The sequence below is a fragment of the Equus przewalskii genome, chromosome 3 (genome assembly GCF_037783145.1).
Source record: "Equus przewalskii isolate Varuska chromosome 3, EquPr2, whole genome shotgun sequence".
NCBI lineage: Eukaryota > Metazoa > Chordata > Mammalia > Perissodactyla > Equidae > Equus > Equus przewalskii.
The window spans coordinates 23,542,691-23,567,229 of NC_091833.1; the positions used below are offsets into that span (position 1 = coordinate 23,542,691).

Consider the following 24,539-nt stretch of genomic DNA (forward strand, 5'->3'; position numbering starts at 1 on the left):
CCAAGAACAAAGGATTTTAAAGATGAAAATAGTAGTACTTGATGGTAAACTCCAAAAAAGAATCATTTTAGGGGCCAGTCCAGTGGCTGAATGGTTGGGTTTGTGCCCTCCACTTTGGTGGCCCAGGGTTTCGCTGGTTCAGATCCTGGGCATGTGTAGCCGCCCCTGATGCAGGAAGGGTTAATAATCACTGGAAAAGGCTTGCCAGCAAACTGTGACCCAGAGGTGAGAATGCCGGTCAGCCAAAGATGGGTAAGACCCCCAGGGCGGGGCAACCTAAGACAGGCGTGGTCGCCTGGGGGCACAGATGGAGACACATATCGATATCGGGAGCAGGAGGGGCCGTTGCCTAAGAGACCTTGCCTGCTCCGAGATAAAAATATACGAGCACAGCAATAACATGATAATATCAAAACAGAGGCCAAGGGAGGGCTCCTTGAAAAATCACTAAGAATTCTTGGCATTCGCTAATTACTTCATCCAGAACACCTGTGTATGTTTAACAGATGTAAGCTATGTATATATTGAAATGCTGGTTATAATAAACTCAGAGTGGCCATCAGCCCTCTCCGCATCTATCCTGGTGTGTACATTGGATCACGACACCGACAGCATGGGCTTGGCACTGCTCATTGGGCCATGCTGGGGTGGCATCCCGTGTGGCGGAGCTGGAGGGACCTACAACTGGAGTGTGTAACTGCGTACTGGGGGCTTTTGGGGAAAGAGGAAAAAAAAAAGATTTGCAGCAGATGTTAGCTCAGGTCCAATCTTTAAAAAATAAGTAAATAAATAAAAAGAATCATTTTAAATGTTCCACCTGTCCGTGTTTATTCATCTACATCTTTTTCTTTATAGAAAAACATGTTCTAGGTTTAAAAAAAGAAATCAAGAATAAGTAAAAGATAAAAAAGAATAGAAATCAGTCATAATTTTATTCCTCAGAGATGAATACTAGAAAATAAACCCCAAATGTGTTTTATTTATTGTTGTCTCCTCTGTGATTAGAACAACGCCCAGCACATTTGCTGTTGAATGATTTGGGATGAGTTGCAGAAAGAAGAAAAAAAAGCAACATGTAGAGATAAGTGTAAGTGTATCCTAGTAAAGCATACACGCCAAGCAAAGGTGTAAAAATTTGGAACACATGGGCCACATGCAGGAGACGAGGGATTTGAGTCTGGCAGAGATTAAAATCTGGGAGTTCCTAGATTAATATATTTTGTTTTTCCTATATGGCATTAAAAGAATTTTTGATGAGATCCCAACCTTTAAAAAATCTGAATTTCCAGCTTCTTTTGACAAAACGGAAAGCTCTGGAAACATTGGGATCCCATTCCTACATGATAAAAATAGGCTGGAGCTGAGTGGAGGCTGTCCTTAACAAAGCTCATGTGTTCCCTGAAGTCACCTCCAAGCTCAACTCACTCATTTAGATTCCCTCCTAGACCCTAAAGGCAGTAGAGTTTTCAATCTCTGGTAGGAGAACTCTGGGACTTGATATTGGAAGTCAGGTTGGGGTCAGAGATACAAGGCCATGGCTATCCAAATGGGCAGTTTGTACTTAGTTCAGTGGGCAAGAGGAAGGATTGGACAGCATTCTCTCAGTTACTATTATTGTGTAACAAACCACCCCAAAATTTAGTGGCTTAAGACAACAATAATTTCTTTGGTTCATGATTTTGTGAACGGGCAGTTTTGGTTGGCTCAGCTGTATGGTTCTTCTGGCCTTGACTGGGCTCACACATGTGGCTGGGTCACCTGTTGGGATACCAGGGCTAGTATGACCTCAGCTGGGGCAGGTTGCTCCATGAGGTCTCTCATCCTCCAGCACACTAGCCCAGCTTGTTCATGGCTGGGTAAGGTTCCCAGAGAGGGAGTGGGAGTTTGTAAGGCCTCTTGAAACCCAGGCTTAGAACTGGCACACCATCACTTCTTCTACATTCTATTGGCCAAAGCAAGTCACGATGCTAGCCCAGATTCAAATGGTGGGGAGGAAGACTCCACTTCTTGACGGGAGGAGCTACAAAGTCACATTGCCAAGAGATGTGAATACAGAGAGAGAGGACATTTTTGCAAAGAGTCTGTCATAGTTACCACTGGAGGGGTATTTTTGACAATATCATTTGGAGTGGGATATGCTCAGTATGACTGGAATTGTGTTCTATTTGTAACAGAAAAGTGCTGCCAATCTGTACCAATAAATAACTTCATGAAAGGATTTGAGAGAGACAGATGCCCAGCTTGTGCCTCTTCCAGCTTCTTGTCCAGGGACTCCTGAGTTTCAGTTTGAATACACAGCTTGGTGAAAGTCAGACAGTTTCTCCAAGATTTCTGTAAATAAGTGAACAGAAAGTGAGACAACAGCAGGGAGCTGACAGCTATGATAGAAACATAAAGATGTTTCTATTCTTCACAATAGTATAGAAACTGCATTCCCCCGGGTCTGGCTGGGGCCTAAACCACCATCTGCATTCATGCCTTTATGATATGAAGTTCTCTCTTACTTGGTCAACTTTTAAATACAAATAGCTTGTGGGAAGGATAAACTCACACATTAGTGTGAATTAGTCTCGGGTATTAGATTCTCTAATACCAGGAGGACCCTGGGTTGTAAGAGAGCCTGGAAGAGGGAGGAAGAAGACATGGGAGAGTTTGAAGGAGAGGAAGGTACTACACAAAACATTGTCGGCTTCTCTTCCACCCTGAAGGCTAATTCTTCAGGAAGCACCATTGAGTCTGTTCTTCTGCTCTGTGGTGGCAAAGAGAAAGTTTCAGATAGAAGCTAGGCCACAATTTTGATTTTTCACTCCAAAAGGTAGGCATGGTAGTGAAGGGAGAGGAAGGGTGAGGGATGAGATACCCTCTCATGTGTCTGTTAGAGTGATTCCCAATGGACCACCTATGAGACAGCCTTAAAGAACAGTCCTCATGCCACAGACGTCTGTAAATACTGATGATGTCCTTGGGGAACTGCCTTAAAAGGTTGGACACCTGTCTCCTTAGTTTGTGTCTCAAGGCATTTTATCTTCAATAATGAGTGTGCTCCACCCCCTTGTCTATAACTCAAAATACTCTCTCATGAGTGCCCCAGGATATATGCATAAGACTATTTAAAGGGGCATGGTTCCTGAGAACAAAGTACTGGAACAACTAAAATATCCACCAATAGTGGAATGGGTAAGTGAGGTGCATGGTTATCTAATGGTCCACTATAAGCAGTGAAAATGAATGAGTTGAAACCATCACATTAGCATGGATGAATTTCAAATCATGATGTTGAGCAAGTTATTGTAGAATATAGTATATCATTTTTGTTCTTGTACATGAGAAACCAAATAATATAGTGTACCTAGTTGTAAAACTAGAAATAAATTTTTACCACAAAAGTTAGAACAGTGGTTACACCTGGAGGAGGGGGGAGGAATGTGAAAAGCAGGGAGTCACAGGATGTTGAAAAAAGAAAAGAAGGAAGGAAGAGACAGGAAGGGAAGGAGGAAGGAAAGAGAGGGAGAAAGAATATAGGTTAGAGAAGTAATCTGCCTTCTCAATACACTTTAGACTAAACCACACCCTTAGAGCGGGGTTTCTGGAGTTCTGTAGCATTGATACGTGGGCTGGATAATTCTTTGTTGTAGGGTGCTGTCCTGTGCATTGCAGGATGTTGAGAAGCATCTATTCACTAGATGCCAGTAGCGCACTCCACCCCACCCCACCTCTCCCGAGTCTCCCAAAATGTCTTTAGACATTGCCAAATGTCCCCTGAGGGGCAAAACCACCCCGGTTGTGAAGTACAAAGGAAATCTTTCACATGTGTGGCTCATGCTCTTTAGACCAGAAAGGTCTACCTTTAACAGAGGGTCGCCTGGAGGGCTCATATGACCGGCAGTCATCAATAATCTCCTGCAACTGTGAAGGGCAGTCTTCACCCAGAGGCTCCTGGTACCGGTCCATAACCACCCGCTGGTAGATCTGCTTGGAATCAAAGCCTAGCATAGGAACAATAGGATGGGAGGCTTAAAAATTTGATCTGGCACACATCTCTCTGGATGCTGATGGCTGGCATCAGAACTAGAGACTCTGAGTATTGAAGAAACAAGAGCTTCCAATGACCCATTGACCAGCCCAGGCAGTGCCCACATTGGAGTACAACGCTCCCAGGACAGCATTGATGGGAATTTCTAGTCTATCGGAAGGAGACCCAATCCCAGCATCATCTGAGCCAGGCTTCACACTGGTTACCTTCAAAAGGGACCTTCCCAGTGGCAATTTCCCAGAGGACGATTCCAAAGCTAAAAGAAAACCAAGAAACTGAATAACCATAATGTTTCTCTTTTCCTATGCACCTCTAGGCATTTCCAGAAAATTCAGTGAATTTTCTGATTACCACCCGATCCCACTCAACAGAGTTGAGTTACAATGGTCCTCAAAGGTGGGGTTTGCCCTGGGCTTTCCCGTCTTGTTCATCTGAGTTAGAATCTGCACAAGAACATGAACACACCTGTATATTTCAGCTTTTATGTCATATTTACGATACACATTTTCCAGTCTCTCAGGTGAGATGTATGCTGCAGAAATGACTCTCTCTGCTTCTTTTCCCTTAGTTCCTCGACTGATGGAAGTCTGTGTTTTGCTCAACTCAAATCCTGCAAGCTAGATAGAGAGGTGACTTAGAGACAAAAAGAAACAGCACGATCTTGGGAGTGGAGTAGAGGGCAGGGAGTTGGTGCTACACACAATCGTCAGCGGATGGTCTTTTGCCTCTGGGATTTATTTCCAGTGCTGTCCTCTGCCTGTGTGGCTACTCCAGCACTGGCATTATGGGTTCAACTTACAGCACATCGACCAAGAGATACACAAAGAAGTGTCTTCTATATAAGATGGGACAATGAAGGTTACTTGAGATAATGGCTGTAAAGCACCTGTAAGACTTGGTGAGCTGTAGTTGTTCTGGTATTACTACGTTAGATACAGGGCTTTCTCACCTGAAGACTCAACTTCCTTATGTCACCACGTGACTTTCTTTCTCTCAGAGCAGATGAAAAAATGACTTGGGAGCATCTCCTCTCTTCTTTCTGATCATATAGAGTGGCCAGCCTGTTCCTTTGGATTTAATATAACTGTAAGTTACCCCACCAACCCTGCATGTCCAACGCCATGTTCTTTGAAGCCACAGCATAGTTAATGGCAGTGTATATTCTCCTTGCTCCCGGCACACCTGTCATTAGCACCATCAGTGTGCAAAGGGCTGCCAGCCCCAAACTCAGCCAGATACCCAAATCTGGGGGCAAAGTCAGGAAAAGGATTAGACATTTAGATGGCTCATCCCCCTTTCATTCACAAGTTCACTGAGCACTGACATCCTCTGACATCTGGCACCATGTTAGATACCAGGGATGAAAGGCTGAATAACACATGTTACGGTTAGGTGGGATGAGCACCATGAGTGTGGTGTAGACATGGTGCTTTGGGAGCACTTAAATCATATCAGTGAGGGGGAAAGGGATCCGAAAGGCGGAAAAGGCCTGTCTTCTGTTATTTGAAAGCTGTTCCTGATGCTCATAAGGCTGGAAAAAAGAAAGCCATCAATGGATGACAAAGAAAATATTCTTTTAGCATTTGGGAATTGTGGACATTGAATTAACAAAACATTTTCCTCTTCCATTTGAGAATCTGACTTTCAGTTAACTTTTTGGTTCCATTCCCCTGGGAACCTGATAAAGGCACACTGTCACCTATGCTCCTACGTAATATTGCTGATGATAAAAAATGACTGTTGATTGGTAAATTGCTTATAGGTGGGGGGTCAGGAGGAACGGGGACTATAAAGAGCTGATGGGGATGCTGGGCTTTGTGGTGACTCATAACTAGCATGCCCCTTGTGGGGACACGTGAAGGTGTGCCCAGAGTCGTTATAAGAGAATATTGACTTCTGTAGGTCATGAGGCTTCTACCCTGGACGGCCTGCACACCCCTGAGGGGAGCCTCTTTCTCTAGCACCTGGGGCAAAAGCAAAATAAATATCTCCTGGATGACTGTGGGGACAGCTGTGGGGACTACCACTGGAGAGAAGGATTTGATGCTGCCCTGCTGGCAAGCTGTGTTTCCTGCCTGATACCCTTCTAGGTGACTCCCAATATCAGTGAGACCTATGGCAGTCCTGTGAGTCCGAATGCTTAGTTGGACCTAAGAAGATCCCTTGGTGGGTGTTGGAGGGATGTAGAGGTGGTGTCCAAGCACCTCAAGGGAAATGGCTCTTAGCCTATTCCTGCTAAGCAGGCAGTGAGGGAAGACAAGCATCAGAACAGCAGACAGGATTGAGTCTGTCCTGCGGTGGGCACACAGAAAGGTGTCCAGCCAGTGGAGGAGTTGAGCTCAGTTCTAAGGTTAAGGCAGAGAAACAAGCAGGCACAGCACTTCTAGGAAACGTGTCCCTCTCCCACCACCAGTCACACAGGCCAAATCCAAAGAACCCCCTGGAAGGCTGCACTCACCTTCACTTTGTAGCCATCAGTTACCAGGAAGCTTGTGCTGCTGATGTTTCTGTGGAGTTCTGGAGATGCTTCCGAATGGTGCAACCTGACATGACCAAAGGCAAGGAGAATTAGTGACCTTTGCACAGACTTTCTTGGGGGCTTGACAGTCATTACTGGGATAATGAGGCTGGTCAGTATCACGCCTTCTTCATGGGTAGCTATCCATGGATAGGTGGGGAAACCAGGATGCAGAAGTGAGATTTGACAGTTGTGTACTGTGAGTGTAGAGCAGAGCTAAGATGGAACCCCAAGTGTCCATTGGACAAGTGGGTGTGACAGTCCTTGGGGAGCGTGTATGATCTGGTACTAGAGGTCACGTTAGGTGGAGAAAGATGAAGGTGCCTCTCTGGTTCTCTGCCTAGGGAGTGATGGGCAGATCAAAGTGCCCAGAGGCATGGCTGGATGGTTGGACCATGCCTAGGATGCTTCTGGTTGAAACAGGATGTGAAGCTGGGATTTCCTCCAACTTAGTAAGTGGTAAGTGCTTTGGATTGATGGAGCCCCTGCATCCCAACTTGGTCATTATCATAGTAACTGCCTTAGGTTGAGTTCTCCCAGCAGCAGATCATGAGCCAAGGATTTGGGTACAAAGTGATTTATTAAGAAGGTATTGCTAGGCAAAACTGGCAAGAGAGTGGAGGAAGCAGTATAGAGAAGAAGAAGGAATAAAGCGAAAGTGTGATTTCACTTGAAGTTCCAGCCTCAGCATGATCCCATGGGGCTCTCTGGAGGATAATTACCCTTCAAGGTTTGTTCCGCATGAAGCAAAGAATCTGGACTTTTGTACTCACACCTGTTGTTCAATGGCGATGGACTGGGAGCAAGGGGGATTGAGACAGGAACGGTGGAGATAAAACTCATGGGCACTTTCAGCTATGTATAAGGGCAAAGGGGCTCCAGCGCCCACGGATAGTCCTCTGTAGATGGCAGCCGTGAGGTGTCAGCAGCAAAGCATGCCGAGTGGGGGATGAATATGCAGAGCCGGCGAAGAGGCCGTCTGGATGGGGCACTGACAGTATTCCCTACAGTCCAAAATTACTTCTTATAAAACTCACTAGTGTAGGGAGGCCAGAAGAAATAAACTTTATGATTTCAAAGAAATAGCTAGGCAGGGTCTCCAAAAGTACGGGATAAGTGGTATGCAAGATGACATCGTGACAAAATTATTCTCTCTTCAATTTATTCCAGTCTTTCTGATCCTATCAAGGAGAAAGTCTTGGTTGGTGTCAGGTGTCTTTAACATCTCTCTAAATCTGTTAATATCTCCTTTGTACAAAGAAAACGTGGGTCTGAATTATGGACCTTTGGCAGGCAGCATGATTCAGCCAGAATTTCATAACGTTGTTTTGGTTTCATTTGTGGTCACCTTTTTGTGGCAAGTGATTCTAGTTTCCAATTTATGGTAATAATAGAAAGTATCCTTTTCTTATACTTATTTAGCTTCTTAAAAAGTGAGCTATTTTAAGGAAACATATGAAGTAAATAATACTAGCAGGATTGTGGATATGGTAGAAACTATGGAAGTGGTCTGTGAGTGACTGACCTTTGGGGATCCTTGGGCTAAAGGAAGCACAGACTATATGAGAGTAGGTAGAGTTGACAGATAAAATACAGGACATCCAGTTGATTTTGAATTTTGGATAATCAATGGATTTTTTTAGTATAAATATGTCCCAAAATTCCATGGGACATACATCTCCTAAAAAATTATTTATTAATTATCTGAAATTCTATATATCTGAAATTTTAGTAAAAGTATGTCTTATGTAATATTTGGGACATATTTATACTAAAAAATTATTCATTGCTTATCTGAAATTCAAATTTAACTGGGCATCTTTTTTTTTTTGTTTGCTGAGGAAGATTTGCCCTGAGCTAACATCTGTTGCCAATTTTCCTCTTTTTGTATGTGAGCCACTACCACAGCATGGCCACTGACAGACGAGTGGTGTAGGTCAATGCCCAGGAACTGAACCTGAGCAGCCGAAGAGGAGCATGCCTAACTTACCATCTAAGCCACTGGGGCTGGCCCTAACTGAGCATCTTGATGTTTTGTTTTATTTTGCTTTTTTTTTTTTTTTTTTTGCTGAGGAAGATTCACCCTGAGCTAACATCTATAGTCAATCTTCCTCTTTTTTTGCTTGAGGAAGACTACCCCTGAGCTAACATCTGTGCCAATCCTCCTCTACTTTATATGTGGGTCGCCACCACAACATGGCTGATGAGTGGTATAGGTCTGCACCCAGCATCCGAACCCATGAACCCAGGCCGCTGGAGCAGAGCACACAGAACTTAATCACTATGCTGTGGGCCAGCCCTAGGATTTTGTATTTTTATTTGCTAAATCTGGCCACCTTAAGAGTAAGATCTGTCCAGCTCCATAAGAGCAGCCTGGACAATAAATTCCACCCTCAATTCTGTGAGCTGGTGCTCACTGGGCAAAGCCTCCTTTTCCCTCCTGTCTAAGGTGTTCTAATCAGAGTAAGTAGAAAACAGCTTATGGAAGGCGAGACTCGTGGGGCTTCCAGCCTGTTCTCTCATCACATCTGGGATTATCAGCAGGGGAGACAGACTCATTCCGTTCTTCTCGGTGCCCTTTCACCCCCTCTGGTACCTGTACAAGCCTTTGGCTGCCTGCAGGACCAGGACGATGCGCAGAGCAAATATGATGTCCTTGTCCTTGTCCAGCAGTTCTCGCAGGGTCCCGAGCTCACAGTACTCCATGACGATGGAGAATTGAGGTGGGGTCACTGATGGAAAGGAGCCAAACACTATGAGGATCCTGCTCCACTCAGAGCTCTCACTTTCTGCAGCCCACCTCCCCCTCTCTCTACAGAGACAGACTCAGCTCTGCTGCGAGTCTCATTTCTCCCCCACCCTCTATCCCCATCTCACACAGTTTGCTCCCCGACCTCCTTGAATGGGTCAAATACCTGCAGAGTTCCCATACCTCTTCTTCGTGGTATAGGGTATGTCATAATTCTACATTTGGCTTAGCTACTTGAGTAATGTCCCCCCCACTCAACTGTAAGCCCCAAGAGTACAGAGTCTGTTTTATTCATACAGTGCTCACAAGGAGCTGAGTAAATATGTGTGGAAGGAAGGAATGATGCACAGACTTCAGGGGCTGGTGAGGTGAGGGAAACTCAGACAAGAAGCCGAGGTCTCAAGTCATGGGCCTGAGATGCAGGAACCAACACACACAGTGTCAGTCACTCAGTCGTCACCCAGGAGAATAAACGTCACTGGAAGTTTTCGTTCAGGCTGGAATTCTAAGCCCCAAAATCAGGTCACCTGAGGCTGTGGAGAAACTTCCAGAGGGGATAAAATGGGGGTTGCTCTGTCCTTTCTGTAGGCAAGAGCAGCAAAACAGAACCAGCAGGAGAAGCCATGCCGTGAGGGAAAACGCGGCCACATTAAAAAATAAAAATTAAAAAGAAGCTGACACATCAGGTTCTTGGCAAAGAGGCGGTTAATTTAGTTTTTAGGCTTAATCTACACCGATGACGATCAAGGTTAGATTTCTTGTTTAGGTCAGTCAGCCTTATATTTGATAGCAACGAAATGCACCCATCACCTAGGGCAACATCTGAACAAGTGCCCTCTCAGTTCCCAGTGGGCTGGTAGGAGACATGGCCACATCAGTGCAAACCAGCCCTCTGGCTGAAGCCAGCTTCAAGCCCTCTTCTCAAGAAAGAAGATGGGAACTTGCATCCTGGGAGTGGAAACAAATTAATGTTGATAGTAATACCACTGTGTAGATTTTGCCCCTTTGACTGTTCTTTAAAAATGCAACACATTATAGCACAGAAGATATATGACAGACCACCAAGAGCATGACCTATCCCAGAAGCACCCTTACCTGTTTCATCAATGCAAATCCCAAATATACGCAGGATGTTGGGAGAATCAAATTTCTTCATGGTTCTGATCTCATTATTGAAAGTATGCCTCACTATTCTATGAGGATAAAAGGGGAAATTAAGATTTCAGGACTGGAAGGTCCCCCAGAGAACATCTGGTGTAGTGATTGTCTGTGTATGTGTGGGGCGGGAGGGACTGTCAGCATCTCCTGGGGTGAGAACTGGTGCTGGGATGAGCTTGGTCACTGATGGCAGCATATGGAACCCCTTAGATGTATTTGGCAGCAGAATTAGCATGTACGATACATGCTACAACACAGATTTACCTTAAAAATGTCATGCTAAGTGAAAGAAGCCAGACACAAAAGTCCACATATTGTATTATTCCATTTGTGTGAAATGTCCAGAATAGGCAAATCTATAGAAACAGAAAGTACATTAGCAGTTGCCTAGGGCTAGAGTTGGTGGGTGGGAGTGAATGGGAGGTGACTGCTAATGGGCATAGAGCTTCTTTTGGGGATGATGAAAATGTTCTAAAATTATATTGTGGTGATCATTGCACAACGCTATAAATATATTAAAAGCCATTAAATTGTACACTTTAAATGAGTGAATCTTATGGTATGTAAATGATATCTCAATAAAGCTGTTAAATATAATCTCAGTCAAAATCTCAATGTGTATTTTGAAGAATGTGATAAACTTTCTCTGATACTCACTTAGCTAAGTCACCCTGAGAAAGAAGAGTCAAGAAGAAGGAGATGCCTTACTAGATATTGAGAATTACTACAAAGTCATAATAAAAACAAAACAAAACAAAACACAGTGTGTTAATGGTACAAAGACAGGCAAGTTGACCAGTGGAACAGGTGAGAGAGATCAGAGCCCCATCCATGTCTAAATAGAAACTTCACATACAATAAATGGGGCACCAAAAATCAACAGGGAAGGACATTTAATAGATGGTGTAGAGAAAATGGACTCACCATGTGGACAAAAATAAAACTAGGCCCTATATAACATCACATACAAAGGTGGATTCCTGCAAGCTTAAAGCCTAAATGTGAAAAATAAAACTGTAAAATTAATAGAAGAAAATCTGGAATAACTTTGCCACCTAGGGTTGGGGAAGGGCTCCTCAAGAGCACAAATTTTGGTGGATTTGATTACAACAAAATTTAAGAGGTCTGTTTGATGATGGACACCATGGACAAAATTAAAATGTAGATAACGTGATGAGAGACGACCTTTGGAATACTTAAAACTGACAAGTGATTAATTTCCACAATACATAGGATCTTCTACAAACTGACAAGACAACAACAGCAACTGTGACAGAAAAAAGGGCAGAGGATATGAACAGGCACTATATAGAAGTGGAAACCCAAATAGCTAAGTCATAAGAAAAAAAATGTTCGAATTCATTAGTAAACAGAGAAATGCAAATTATAATAAGTATAAGATATTACTTTATAACTATAAGGATGAAAAAAATTAGAAAGCTGGATAATACCAAGGGTTGGTGGAGACATGCAACTACAGAGCTTTCAGTCATTGCTGGTGGGAGAGTAGGTGTATTCAATCCATTGTGAAGAATTATCAGGTAGAACTTAGTCAATTTCATATACGCAAATCCTATGATCCATCAGTTCCTCTCCTGGCAATATAGCCCAAAGAAATTCCCACACAGGTCCATAAAGGCATATATCATATTATTTTTGGTGGCGAAAAGTTGGAAACAGATTGGGTTCCATAACTGGAAAAATAGCTAAAATGTGGGTCTACACCACGGACAGCAATCAGAAGGAAAGGACTACAAGTCCATGATGCTGAGTGCAAAAAGTAAGAAAAGCAGGAAACAGACATACAACGCTACCATTTGTGAAAAATGAAAATGTATGCACATGTAATGACAACACACATTTTGCAAGAACACATACAAGCAAAACACTTTATTGTCTGTGGTGGGAGGATGGGGAACTGAGAAACATGAATGAAAGAGAAAAGATTTTTAAAAATACATGAATAAAAGACAGAAGTTTCTAGTATTGAGGTGAGAAGACATGCAATTAAGCGTAGGCTCTGCTCCTTAATAGTGGAAGGCAAGTCATTTAACCCTTTGGGGCTGGGCTTTCCCCACCTAAAAATGGAGACAATGTCCCTCTCTCCTTGGGAAGTTATAGGGAGGAAGTGGAATGATGCATGAGACAACTATACAAAAGGACTTACCCAATGCTTCTGGCCTGTGATTTGCTGAATACTTTTATGGCCACTGGAGATTTGTGGTATTCTCCTTTATAAAGTGTGCTGAATTCACCTTTCGTTAGTGGGATCCCATCCCATCCTGAAAGCTCCTCTTTCTTAATCTCCTTGATTTGATCTTGTGGGATCTCCTTCATGGGTTTCTGTAAGTCTGACCTCAGCCAGGGAGAAAAGGAAATAGAGTCAATGAGCTGAGGAAGGTGTCCTAAGGGAAAGAGGCATCTTTGGAACACGTGAGTGGGAAGCCCTTACACCATAAACCAAAGCTGGCACTGGCTGGAGTGTCCGATTGATGCATCTAGGGGAGAGGTGCCAATGCCTCTGAGTGACTGGTAAAGACACAGCTGGATGGTTAACAGAAATGTGTCCTTTCTCTCCTCTTCAAATCCTGCCTGTCTCTCCAGCCTAAATCTCCATTTCTACCCGTCTCTTTCACTTGGCACTTGAGCATTTAGCATCTTGTCTAGTCATTTCAGTTCTAATACTTAGATACATAGTTCAGGCTCAGTAACTCCACTACTGTTATGTGTTCACATGTCTCTCTTCCCTCTCCCTTCCTCCACCCCATGGCTGTGAGCTCCTGGAAGGCAGGGTCCTTCTCTGCATCTTAGTTTCCTCTATGTACAGGTTCTGTCATAAAGCAGATACTCTCAGTTTTGTTGAATGAATGAATGAGCATTTAAAATTTGATATGAATTTCTTCTTACAAATTCAGCAAAAGGATTGAAGGTGTGATGCTATCTAAAGGAAGTTTTCAGCACTTTGACAGGTGCTAGAAGATATCTTGCTGGTCAAGAAGCTCCCTTCAAATGCTGCTCTATGGACAAAAGCCTGGGCTAGCCACGAGCACATCCCAAAACCTGTTAGCTGCTTCCAGCCATCTAGCCCAGAAAACAGACAAGGATGGGGGTAGGGGCAGGCCGGAGTTCCTAGTAAACAAATGACTTCTAGTTTGGGGACAGTCAGAGGTAGCAGGGCACATGATAACTCACATTGCCTCACGATTCTCCCGGTTTCTTCTATGCTGATTTCCAATTTTCTCAATGAAGCTTCTACAATTTCATCTCCTGCAGGAAAAAGAGTAGCAAATACTCAAAAATAGAAATGCTAATTAAAAGCACACAGAGATACTGTTTTTTCACCTGTCAAATTCATTGTGGTAGGAATTATTACTGCTGAAAAATATTTATCTTTCTACTTCTAAGCACACAGGAAGTGCCTTGAAGCCTGGCCGTGTGACTTGCTTTGGCCAAAAAATGAAGTGAAAGAGATGTCAGGGAAGTTCGTGTCAACAAAAAAGTGCCAAAATATTGAAATATACTGGAAGGAAGACAGTGACATTGGAGAGTCTCCTGGACTTTGCCTGAATGAGAAATAAGCTTTTGTTTCCTTAAGACATTGAAGTTTTGATAGTTTTTTTTTAACCACAGCATAATCTAACCTATCCTGATTTATATACTCAGAAATATGTTTAAAAATTGATAACATACTATATAGAGTGGCCAACCATCCTGGTTTTCCCAGGACTGAGGAGTTCTGTGGACATGAGACCTTCAGTGCTAAAACCAGGAAAGCCTCTAATGGAAAAAAGTATGGAGAAACAGACACTCTCTATACATTGTTGGTAGGAGTGAAATTTGTGTAACCTCTGTGGAGGGTAATCTGGCAACCTCTATCCAAATTGAAAATGCTCATACTCTTTGATCCAGCAATTAGACCCAGTAATTCCACTTCTGGGAATTTTCCTAAAGATATCCTCAAATATATACAAAGATCTCATTGCAGGATTATTTACAATAGTTAAAAATTGGACACAAATGCCCATCACTAGGGAGCTGCTTAAATATATCTGGTCCATGTACACGAAGAAATACTAGACAACTCTATGGATATTTACACAGAAGAATATTCAAGATTATTTAATGAAAAAAGCAAGAAGCAGAACAGTGTGTCAGTATGTGGCCGATTGTGTAACAACAACAAAATACATACACTTGATGTCAAGGTGAGTCAATATACCTTGATGTCAAGGGTGAGTGGGAGACTTTCTTCTCATGCTGGGCCTTTTTTGTACCTTTTGAATTTTGTACCATGGGAATGTATTACGTAACAGAAATGTTTTTACAAAATTTAAAAGCGAGAACAGGAAGTAAATCCTTTCCTCTAAGTTGATGACACCAATATGCCTCCCACCTCCACCAGGAAATGGACCGATGAGTACAGAAGATTAGGAAGGTCAGGGACCAATCCTGCTCTTCAGCTGGGTCAGCCTCTACCCCGCCCCAACTTCCCTCTAACCCAGTCTCTGACTCTCTTTCTCCTTGGCAGCAGCTGTTTGTTTGGGGGATTACAAATGCTTCACTTTCTGTTATCCAGAAAAAGATGCATTTTTTCTTCAGGTCTCCCCAGACCTGATTTGTCCTGCTGGAGTCTCTCCTGCTGATATGACTTGGGATGGACTGCCCTCCCCATCCAGGTGGCAGAACAGTTCTTCCTCTGGGCTCTGGTGCCCAGAAGATTCATCCAAATGTCCTTTACCCTCTCCTCCTTCCTCTTTCTCCACCCATAATCCTTACAAGAGGGAAGGATTTGGAATTCATATCACCAGGATCTGTAAAAGCGTAAAGAGACCACATTTGTTTCCATTCTTCCGCCCTCTTCCTTCTTCTGCTGGCCATGGCTCCACTGTCATCCCCCACTCGAACCTAGCCCACATCTCATCCCCTTAGAAACTTGTCCTCCACTAAGTCAAACTAGGGCCATTCTAGTTTAAGCCATGGTCATCTCTTACATGGGCTCTATAGTGGTCTCCTAACTGGGCTCAACTCCCACTCTTGGTCCGCAGGGGTATGTTGAATTATTAGTCCGAGTTCTTCACTCCCAATGTAGGAGGAGGAACATACATCCACACCCTGGCCATAGCCTCATAACAGGCACTTTGTACTTCCTGTCCCTTCATGTTGGCTTTGGCCATGTGACTTGCTTTGGATGGTAGTGGACGTGATACAAGTAGAAGTTTCAAATGTCCTGGCACAGTTGGGCTTGCCTTGTTGCAATTCTGCCACAAGAACATTCTCTGGGTACTCACTGCTTCTTCAGCCTTGGCTCCAGAGTGGGACACATGGATAGACCCAAATTGGACCTGGTGCCTGGAGTCAAGCCCAGACAAGCCCACATGAGATGAGGAGAACCTCAATAGATCCACAGATTCGTGAGAATGAGAATTAATAACCATTGTTTTAAGCCTCTGAGTTTGGTATGGTTTGTTGTGCAGCATCAGTGCAGCAATAATTGACTAATACACATCAGTACGGTCCATTTGCCACATGACAGCCTGAGTGATTTTCTTTTAATACAAGTCAAATCATGACAGGCCCAAGTTTAAGGACCTTCCTTCAGTGGCTACCTATGACTCTTAGAATAAAATCTAAAATTCTTATCATGCCTACACAGCCCTGCATGACCTTGCTCCTTTATCTTTTGGCCTACGGTTCCCCACTTTCATCTGACTCCACTCTCTCCCTTGCCAACCACACTGAAGTTATCCTGGCCCTCTGGCTGTTCTTTGTACATACCAACTTATTCCCACCTCGGGGTCTTCACACTCACCATTGTCTCCGCCTGGAGTGCACCTCTCCTTCATCTTCACATGGCTTGCTCCTTCTCATTATTCAAGGTGTTCATTCAAATGTCACCCCATCAGAGAGGCTTTCCCTGACCACTCTCTCTGCACCCACTGTCCATTTCCACCTCCCCACCCCACTTACGACTTTCATTGCCTTTCAATAAAACAATTTACTTAGCCCTCTATCTGCAGACTTCATGTTCCATGAGGGCAGAGATCTCATCTATTTTGCTCTGTGTGTATCCTCAACACTTAGAACAGTGTCTGGCACACAGGAGATTCTCAATTTGTGTTTGCTTAGTTAATTAGTTAATTCTTCCTCCTGGATAATTTACATATTAACTGAAGATCCTGGATAAACTAAGGCTGGAAGGAATTAGCTTCTGGAATTTCAGGTATCACATCAAAAAGAGAATGGAAAGGCAAAGAAGAGGCATCAGTATTATCTCCCCTCCCTTTTGCCCGTTGGCTTGCCCAAATTTCACCGGCCCCCACCATATCCAGGCCCAGGGACGTTAGGAGTTCCGAGTCATATAAATAGACATCTACTCAAATGTCTTCAGCCTTCCTGCTCCTTTGGTAAATCAAAATGAAATTAATATGCCCCCATTTGCACTCCCTTTCCCCCACCCCCCACCAAAACCTTACCACTTTCCAGCTTTTGGAAGACTTTCCTGTCTTCCTCTGCATCCTGCTGATCTTCCTGTTGCCAGGACGCTTTTTGTCTGATGCTTGAAAGAAGGATCCGTTGATCCACCTGAAGTTGCAGTGAGAACTCTTCCCAGACATCTCTCAGCCTTTCATTCACTTCACTGAAGAGTATTTTCTCATGCCCTGCTGTTAGAAACTTCAAGATACTGGGTTTATTGCTGAACTCATGTATCCGCCCCTGGGCTTCCTGGAGGACAGCATGGAAACGGTCCAGGGCATTGATTATCTTATCAGGCAGGCTCCTCCCTCCTTCGGTCTGGAGCATTTGCAGAGGCTGCAGCAGGCCATTGACACGTTGCCCTAGACGCTGGCACTGTTTCTGGCAGTATTTCATCTCGTTACACTGTTTGTAGATAATCTGGCCCAAGGAGGTGATCTGCCCCAGTTTATCCATACCTAGAAGAAACTGACGGAACTTGTTTAAGTCCCAGGATCTCCTGCATATTTACTACTGGGCTAAAAGAACATCAAGGATGTCTGTGATTTAAATGGCTGAAGAGGTCTCCCCACTATTTTCATGTAAGGTAGAGACAGCCTGATGTCCACTGAAATCTATTCTGTCCTTCCACAGTAACAGAGTTAAAGCCAGGAAGTGTGGGCCCAGCTATATCTCCCAGCCTTTCTTGTGACTTGATGTGGCCATGTGACTAGTCCTCACCAATGTGGTATGAGTGGATATGATATATGCTACTTTGGGCTGAGGCAGGTTTGTCTCCTTTACGCACTGTCACCTGGATGCTAGGATGATGCAGCCCTAGGTGTGGTATAGCCCCAAGAAGGAAAGCAGAGTCCCAAGAAGGAAGAATCCTGGATCCCTGAATCATTGCTTGGAGGAGATTGGCTCACAGGCCTGGAATGTCTGCCATGGACTGTTAAGTGAGCAGGGAATAAATTTCTATTGCATTTGAGCCATTATATTTTGGGGCCGATTTGTTACATCAGTTGAGCCTGTCCTAACAAATGCATCCTGTCAAAGGATATGGATGGCAATAGGATGGTGGGTTGGAAAGCTCAAGCCCTGTCTAAAGTAGGCAAATGTTACCCAGCAAGTCACCAACTGATGCTCTTCAAGGATAAAGGGCCCAGTGGTGGAAGATCTCCCAGCTTTCAAAGAGCAGTCATAATCTGGATTTTTGTGTTCAATCTCCCAATTTAAAATCCTGCGGCTAAGTCGAAAAATGTTTTAAAACCTACGCAGTCCAACACTGTGTAGGTCAAATAAAACATGTTTGCCAACTGGATATTGCCCATGAAGCCCCAATTTGCAACCTTGCCCACAGTTGGCCAAGGATATTCAGGATAATAATAGAAGTTGGATTCTGTCAATCTCAAATATACCTTTCTGTCTCTTTTCCCAATGCTCGAGCATCCCTGCCTCCCTAGTCCTCACCCCAAGCCCTCTCTACCCCATTTTTAGCAAGCTGCGAATTGGTTCCAGCCTCCTCATTGGCCTAAAATCAATAAGACCTCATGTTGCAAGTGCTGCCCCCCCAAGAGGTATTTGCACTAAAGATTCTAAGGTTTTCCAGGCTCAGAGAAATTGTGGTGGACATTTGTGTTTCCCCACACAGCATCCATTTCTCTACTTCCTATTACTGACCAGGTTTTCAGTAGCTATCTGCTCCTTCCCCATTCAGCAATGAGTTTGCAGGGAATGGTCCCACCCCTGGTTCCAGGGGTGAGACATCGTGTGTCTAAGCCAGGGGTTTTCCATCGAAGGTGACTTTGCCCCTCTTGGGACTTTTGGCAATGTCTGGAGACATTTCTGGTTGCCACAGATGGGGAACGGGTGCTACTGACATCTAGCGGGCAGAGGTCAGGGTGCTACAAGGCATAGGACAGCCCCCTCTCGCCCCCCCCACCCCCGCCAACAAAGAATTATCCAGCACAAAATGTCAACAGGGCAGGTTCAGAAACTTCAATCTAAGCCATCAGACAATTCCTAATAGCCTATCACAGTGATTAGTTCAAAACTGGGCACCTGGGCCAATTTGAGCGGAGAAGACTATTTGCTGGGGAGCTTCCCTAAGACAGCCTGGGAAGCCAGCTTCTAACTCTTAACCTCTCTTTCTCTTCTCTGAATATGAGAGAGAAAGCATGAAGCCTGGATCCTAAAGCCTTGGAACGAAGCTAACCTATGGATGGCAGGATGGAAAGAAAAGAAAAATCTGAGTCTTTGATGACAACATTGAGCCACTGGTTTGAACTGACCCTGAAGTCTACCTCATTCCTCAATTACAGGTTTCACGAACCAATAACCTTGCTTATTGTTTAAGCCAGTTTGAATCATGTTTGTTATACTTGCAACTCAAGGCAACTGGGTTCAGGAATGAATGATCATAACAACGATGATCACAAATCTCCCTATTGACCTAACACATGCTAACTGCTTTGGAATCACGAGCTCACTGTGGTTTTCGTCGTGCTATAGATAAAGATACTGAAATTCAGGGAGATTGCATTTAAATAAGTACAAGGCCATGGAAACAGTTTCCAATGTACTTTTAAACAAAGTTAATCTCAACAGCTCAATGAAACAGGTTGGACACACATTATCACCATTTTACAGATCAGATAGCCATTTGGAGAAGATAATTGGCCTGGAACCCAAATCTGGCTTTAAAATATGAGTAAGAAACTAGCAAAAGTGAACTGAGATAAGCAATCAATTGATAGACTTTCATTTTTGTTGCCTTAGAGTTGCATTGACCTGGCAAGGGAAATAGGTATTAAGGAATGACTAAAAAGACTCAATGGATCTCAGGGTATCCAGCTATTCCCAGTTGCTAAGCAGATGACTTCAAGGCCATTTCTTGGGACTGGGAGGGCAATGGGCTTTACATCTTTCTCTGGTCCTCCGGAGACAGAAATACATGTGAAAGCGTTGCTCAGGGAATCTTGTGGATTTCAGCCGCATAGCTCCAAGCTCCAATTATCTTATTAGTAGCCTCATCAAAAAGCCATATCTCCGCAATAACCAGTCAGAAAAGATAATGGGAAAAATATTTCATTAAATGGCAATTTAAAACAATAAATTTTATAGGAAAAGTGATGGGACGGTATGAAGAAAATCACACAAATCAAAGCTTGAAGAAATGGAGAGAATTGTTACATTTCTGGTTGGTAAGACTAAAAATGACAAATCTGCCAATCCTTCCCAAATGTAAACCCAATTTAACGCGGTTTCAATAAGATTCCCAATGGTATATTTTGGTATTGAAACCAAATGATCGTAAAGTTCATTTGAAAGAGAAAATTAGTAGCCATAACCATGATTTAAAAAAACAGGTAAATAAAGGGACTTACCTATAAGATATTAAAATATTAAAAATTGAATTAACCAAAATCGTTTAGGGCTTATTAAGCATATGATAAAGATATTGAAAGGCTCAAAGGGACTATAACTACATATATACTTTGACCCAACACTGTGAATTTCTAGGAATTTATGCTGTAGAAAAGCTTGTATGTATATAGATAGACGGATACTAAGCTGTTCATTGCCGTGCTGTTTCTAATATGTAAAAACTACTAACAACTCTGATAAGAATGTGTTCATATGTTTTAAAAGTGAAAAATCTTAAAATGGTAGTAACAATATAAACCCAAAAAGAACTCCGGTGCCATTTCCCTCTCCCCTACAATAAAAAATGGTATGAGGCACTCCTTTTCTGAAGCTACATTTCACGTCAGGCTATTCTCCCTGTGCCTAAAATGGATCCCCGAGCTGGGTGGCATAGTGGTTAAGTCCGCGCTCCGCTTCGGCAGCCAGGGATTCGCAATTTCGGATCCCGGGCGTGGACATAGCGCTGCTGGTCAAGCCACGCTGTGGCGGCATCCCACACAAAGTAGAGGATTGGCACAGATGTTAGCTCAGGACCAATCTTCCTCAGAAACACACAAAAAGAACTGGAATTATCCATGTTGGTAATTTCCCCACTGACAACCGGGAGTTCGCCTGTCTAGGGCTGTTGGTGCAATTTTTCTGAGCCAGGTTCCCGAGGCCGCTCCCCGATCTCCACCTTGATCCCCACCCCTGCTCCGCTTCTTCCTTAGCAGGAAGCAGAGAGACCTGAGTAACTTCACCATCAGAGCGGAGGAAACGAAACCAACTGGGTCCTGAGTTCCAGAAAAGCGGACTATAAGTCACCCTCATCCCTACCCCGGGTTCTCCCATCACTGCCCGGGAATCCGGCTGCAGCCCCTCTGCGCCGCCCCTCCTCCCCCCCCACCCCGCCTCTGGGGCTCGAGCGCGCCCCGGGAGGCCCCGCAGACTCACCCTCGTCCCTCCCGAAGGCGTCCAATGTGTTCCAGAAAGTTCCAGGAAGACACAGGCTTCTCCGAACGCTGCCTGCTGCCTGCTGCCCAGGGGAGAAGTCTGCAGACGCGAGGCGGGGGGGTTGCGAGTCCAGAGCCTCCTTCCCTCGAGTACCCGGCGCTCTGTGCTCTTGAAGGCAGTGCGGGATTTCATACGGGCGGCGCCAGCTGTGGCGGGGCGGTTCTGCTTCCTTCCGAAGTGAAACTCGAGACGGCACGTTGTGCCTAAGTCCAGCCCCTACACGGGTCCCTCCAATCAGCCTTTGAACGGCTGTCAGTCTTGCACCCTCCAAAGGCCACTGCCCCTGGGCTGGGACATGGGCAGGGAAGTCTAACGCGTTTCCTTGGAGCTTTGCACGTGGTTCTTGCTGCCAATCACCAGGCTCACGACGCCTGGCTCCCTAGAACCCTTTTCCAGGCATTTCATAGGGAAGCCTCCTTCCTTCCTCCTGGTGTTCTCCTCCTGTCCTTTAGACACTCTCCCTACCCTCCCAAATTCACTCTGTTATAGAGTACTCATGGGTGCCAGGCTCTCTGCTTGGGGCTGGGGATTCAGAAAGGAATAAGGTCCCAGGGAACTATTATAACCAGGACACAATATGAGAAGGATTGGATGGGCAAAAAACTGTGGGAGCCAGATAGAAGGTTCTTGTGTCTGCTTCTCTGTGTTTGAGAAGGGGGTTGGGGTGTGGTGGGGACACACACCTAAGTGGGAAAAAGAGCACTTCCTCCTCTAAGGTCATTGCAGAGCTTTCTGTTACAGTGTGAGATGTGTTTTATTAAAGTTAGCTGTGCCCCCAGCTGGAAAGTCTAAGTGATGTCATTCATTTTCTCATCAGGCTATTTTACTCTGAAAGGACAGACTTGGATTGTACAAAAAGATGTTATGGATTGGGAAGGCAGGGGTTGAGGATGTCTGGGGTGTTTGTTTATTCACTTTTTTGCCCCTGCTATTGTTCCCCATCTATCGCATCATTAGTTTTCTTCTTATCTTAGGTCAGCTTCTCTAGAAGCAGAGCCTGAGAGAGAGATTCAGGTACATGTGATTTATTGAAGGAAGGCTCTCAGGACAGAGGGTAGGATAGGGCAGGGGGGAGAAAAAACACTAAGCAAGGATGTGGTCTCAGTGGATTCTACCTTCAGCCAGATTCCTTGGGGAGGTCTGGAGCACAACGCTCTGGAGCAAGAGGCAGCTTCCATTCTGCCCAGGATAGGTCACATGTGAGATCACAATAAATCTTAACAATTTCAAGAAGCTTGAAATCATACCAAGTACCTTTTCTGACCATAATGGAATGAAACTAGAAATCAGCAGAAGGAAAAATTAACAAATACATAGAAATTAAACAGCACTTAAACAACCATTGTGTCAAAGAAGAAATCAAAAGAAAATTAGAAAACACCTCAAGACAAATGAAAATGAAACACAACATACCACAACCTATGGGATGCAGCAAAAGCAGTACTAAGAGAGTAGTTCATAGTGATAAATATCTACGTTAAAAAAGAAGAAAAATCTTAAATAAACAACCTAACTTTACACTTTAAGGGGCTAGAGAAAGAAGAACAAAATTAAGCCCACAGTCAGAAGGAAGGAAATAACAAATATTAGAGCAGAAATAAATGAACTAGAAAATAGAAAAAACCCAATGAAACTGAGTTTTTTTAAAAGAAAAGATAAACAAAATCAACAAACCCTTAGCTAGACCAAGAAAAAAGAAAGAGATTAAAATAAATAAAATCATAAGTGAAAGACATTACAATTCATGTCACAGAAATAAAAAGAATCATAAGAGACTATGATGAACAATTGTACGCCAACAAACTGGATAACCTAGAAGAAATGGATAAATTCCTAGAAACATACAGCCTACTAAGACTAAATCATGAGGAAAGAGAAAGTCTGAACAGGGCCCCATGGCCAAGTGATTAAGTTCGTGAGCTCTGCTTCGGTGGCCCAGAGTTTCACCAGTTCAAATCCTGGACGCGGACATGGCATCGCTCATCAAGCCATGCTGAGGTGGCATCCCACATACCACAACTAGAAAGACCCACAACTAAAAATACACACCTATGTACCAGGCAGCTTTGGGAGAAAAAGGAAAAATAAAATCTCTCTCTAAAAAAAAAAGAAAGTCTGAACAGATCTATAACTAGTATGAAGACTGAATCAGTAATTAAAAAACATCCCAACAACAAAAGCCCAGGGCCGGATGGCTTTACTGGCAAATTCTATGGAACCCTTTAAAAATAATTAACACCAATCCTTCTCAAACTTTTGAAAAAAATTGAAGAAGAGAGAATACTTATAAACTCATTTACGAGGCCAGCATTACCCTGATACCAAAGCCTGACAAAGATACCACAAGAAAAGAAAACTACAGGCCAATATCCCTGATGAATATAGGTGCAAAAATCCTCAACAAAATACTAGCAAACCAAATCCAACAGCACATTAAAAGGATCACACACCATGACCAAGTGGGATTTATTCCTGGGATGCATGAATGGTTCAACATATGAAAATCAATTAATATGACACACCACATTAACAGAATAAAGGATAAAAACACATGATCATTTCAATAGATGCAGAAAAAGTGTTCCACAAAATTCAACACTCTTTCATAACAAAAGCTCTCAACAAACTAGGAATAGAAAGGAATTCTCTCAACATAATAAAGACCATATATGACAAACCCACAGCTAACATCATACTCAACAGTGAAAAACTGAAAGCTTTTCCTCCAAGATCAGGAATAAAGCAAGAATGGCTACTTTAACCACTTCTATTCAACACAGTACTGGAAGTCCTAGCCAGAGCAATTAGGCAGGAAAAGGAAATGAAAAACATCCAAATGGGAAAAGAGGAAGTAAAGTTGTCCCTGTTTGCAGATAATATGATCTTATACACAGAAAACACTAAAGACTCCATAAAAACCCTATTAGAACTAATAAGCAAATTCAGTGAAGTTGCAGTTTACAAAATCAACATACAAAATCAGTTGTGTTTCTATATACTAATGACAAACTATTTGGAAAGGAAATTAGGAAAACAATCCTGTTTACAATAGCACCAAAAAGAATAAAATACCTAGGAATAAACTAACTAAGGGAGTGAAAGATGTACACTGAAAACTACAAAATATTGATGAAGGAAATTAAAGACACAAACAAAAGGAAAGACATCCTGTGTTCATGGATTGGAAGACTTAGTATTGTTAAAAT

The 24,539-nt window shown here is 43.5% G+C and overlaps 1 protein-coding gene across 3 annotated transcripts; it reads right to left on the reverse strand.

Annotated features, from left to right (window-relative positions):
* Positions 1-802: 802 nt before the first annotated feature.
* MLKL (mixed lineage kinase domain like pseudokinase) lies at positions 803-23,270 on the reverse strand. 3 transcript variants are annotated; one of them, XM_008534107.2, is made up of 11 exons: positions 21,274-21,671; positions 16,932-17,400; positions 13,651-13,725; positions 12,626-12,809; positions 10,396-10,493; positions 9,148-9,283; positions 6,492-6,576; positions 4,499-4,650; positions 4,240-4,289; positions 3,846-3,986; positions 803-2,331 (listed from the first exon to the last, which is right to left on the reverse strand). In XM_008534107.2, exons 1-11 carry the CDS (start codon positions 21,463-21,465, stop codon positions 2,282-2,284), a joined length of 1,632 nt encoding a protein of 543 aa, XP_008532329.2. In that variant the 5' UTR covers positions 21,466-21,671; the 3' UTR covers positions 803-2,281. The 3 variants fall into 3 exon arrangements, with proteins under 3 accessions (XP_008532329.2, XP_008532330.2, XP_008532331.2); XM_008534108.2 differs by having other exon boundaries at positions 16,932-17,390; positions 21,274-21,613; XM_008534109.2 differs by lacking the exons at positions 803-2,331; positions 3,846-3,986; positions 4,240-4,289; positions 4,499-4,650 and adding an exon at positions 4,931-5,100 and having other exon boundaries at positions 21,274-23,270.
* Positions 23,271-24,539: the final 1,269 nt, after the last annotated feature.

Bases quoted from the DNA above. Each gene is read 5' to 3' on its own strand.
- MLKL (XM_008534107.2), bottom strand. From the start codon at position 21,465: ATGAAATCCCGCACTGCCTTCAAGAGCACAGAGCGCCGGGTACTCGAG. The intron at 17,401-21,273 runs GTGAGTCTGCGG...AAGTTCCGTCAG, and splicing joins CGCCTTCGGGAGGGACGAGG to TTTCTTCTAGGTATGGATAA. The intron at 9,284-10,395 runs GTAAGGGTGCTT...CCTTTCCATCAG, and splicing joins GATTTGCATTGATGAAACAG to TGACCCCACCTCAATTCTCC.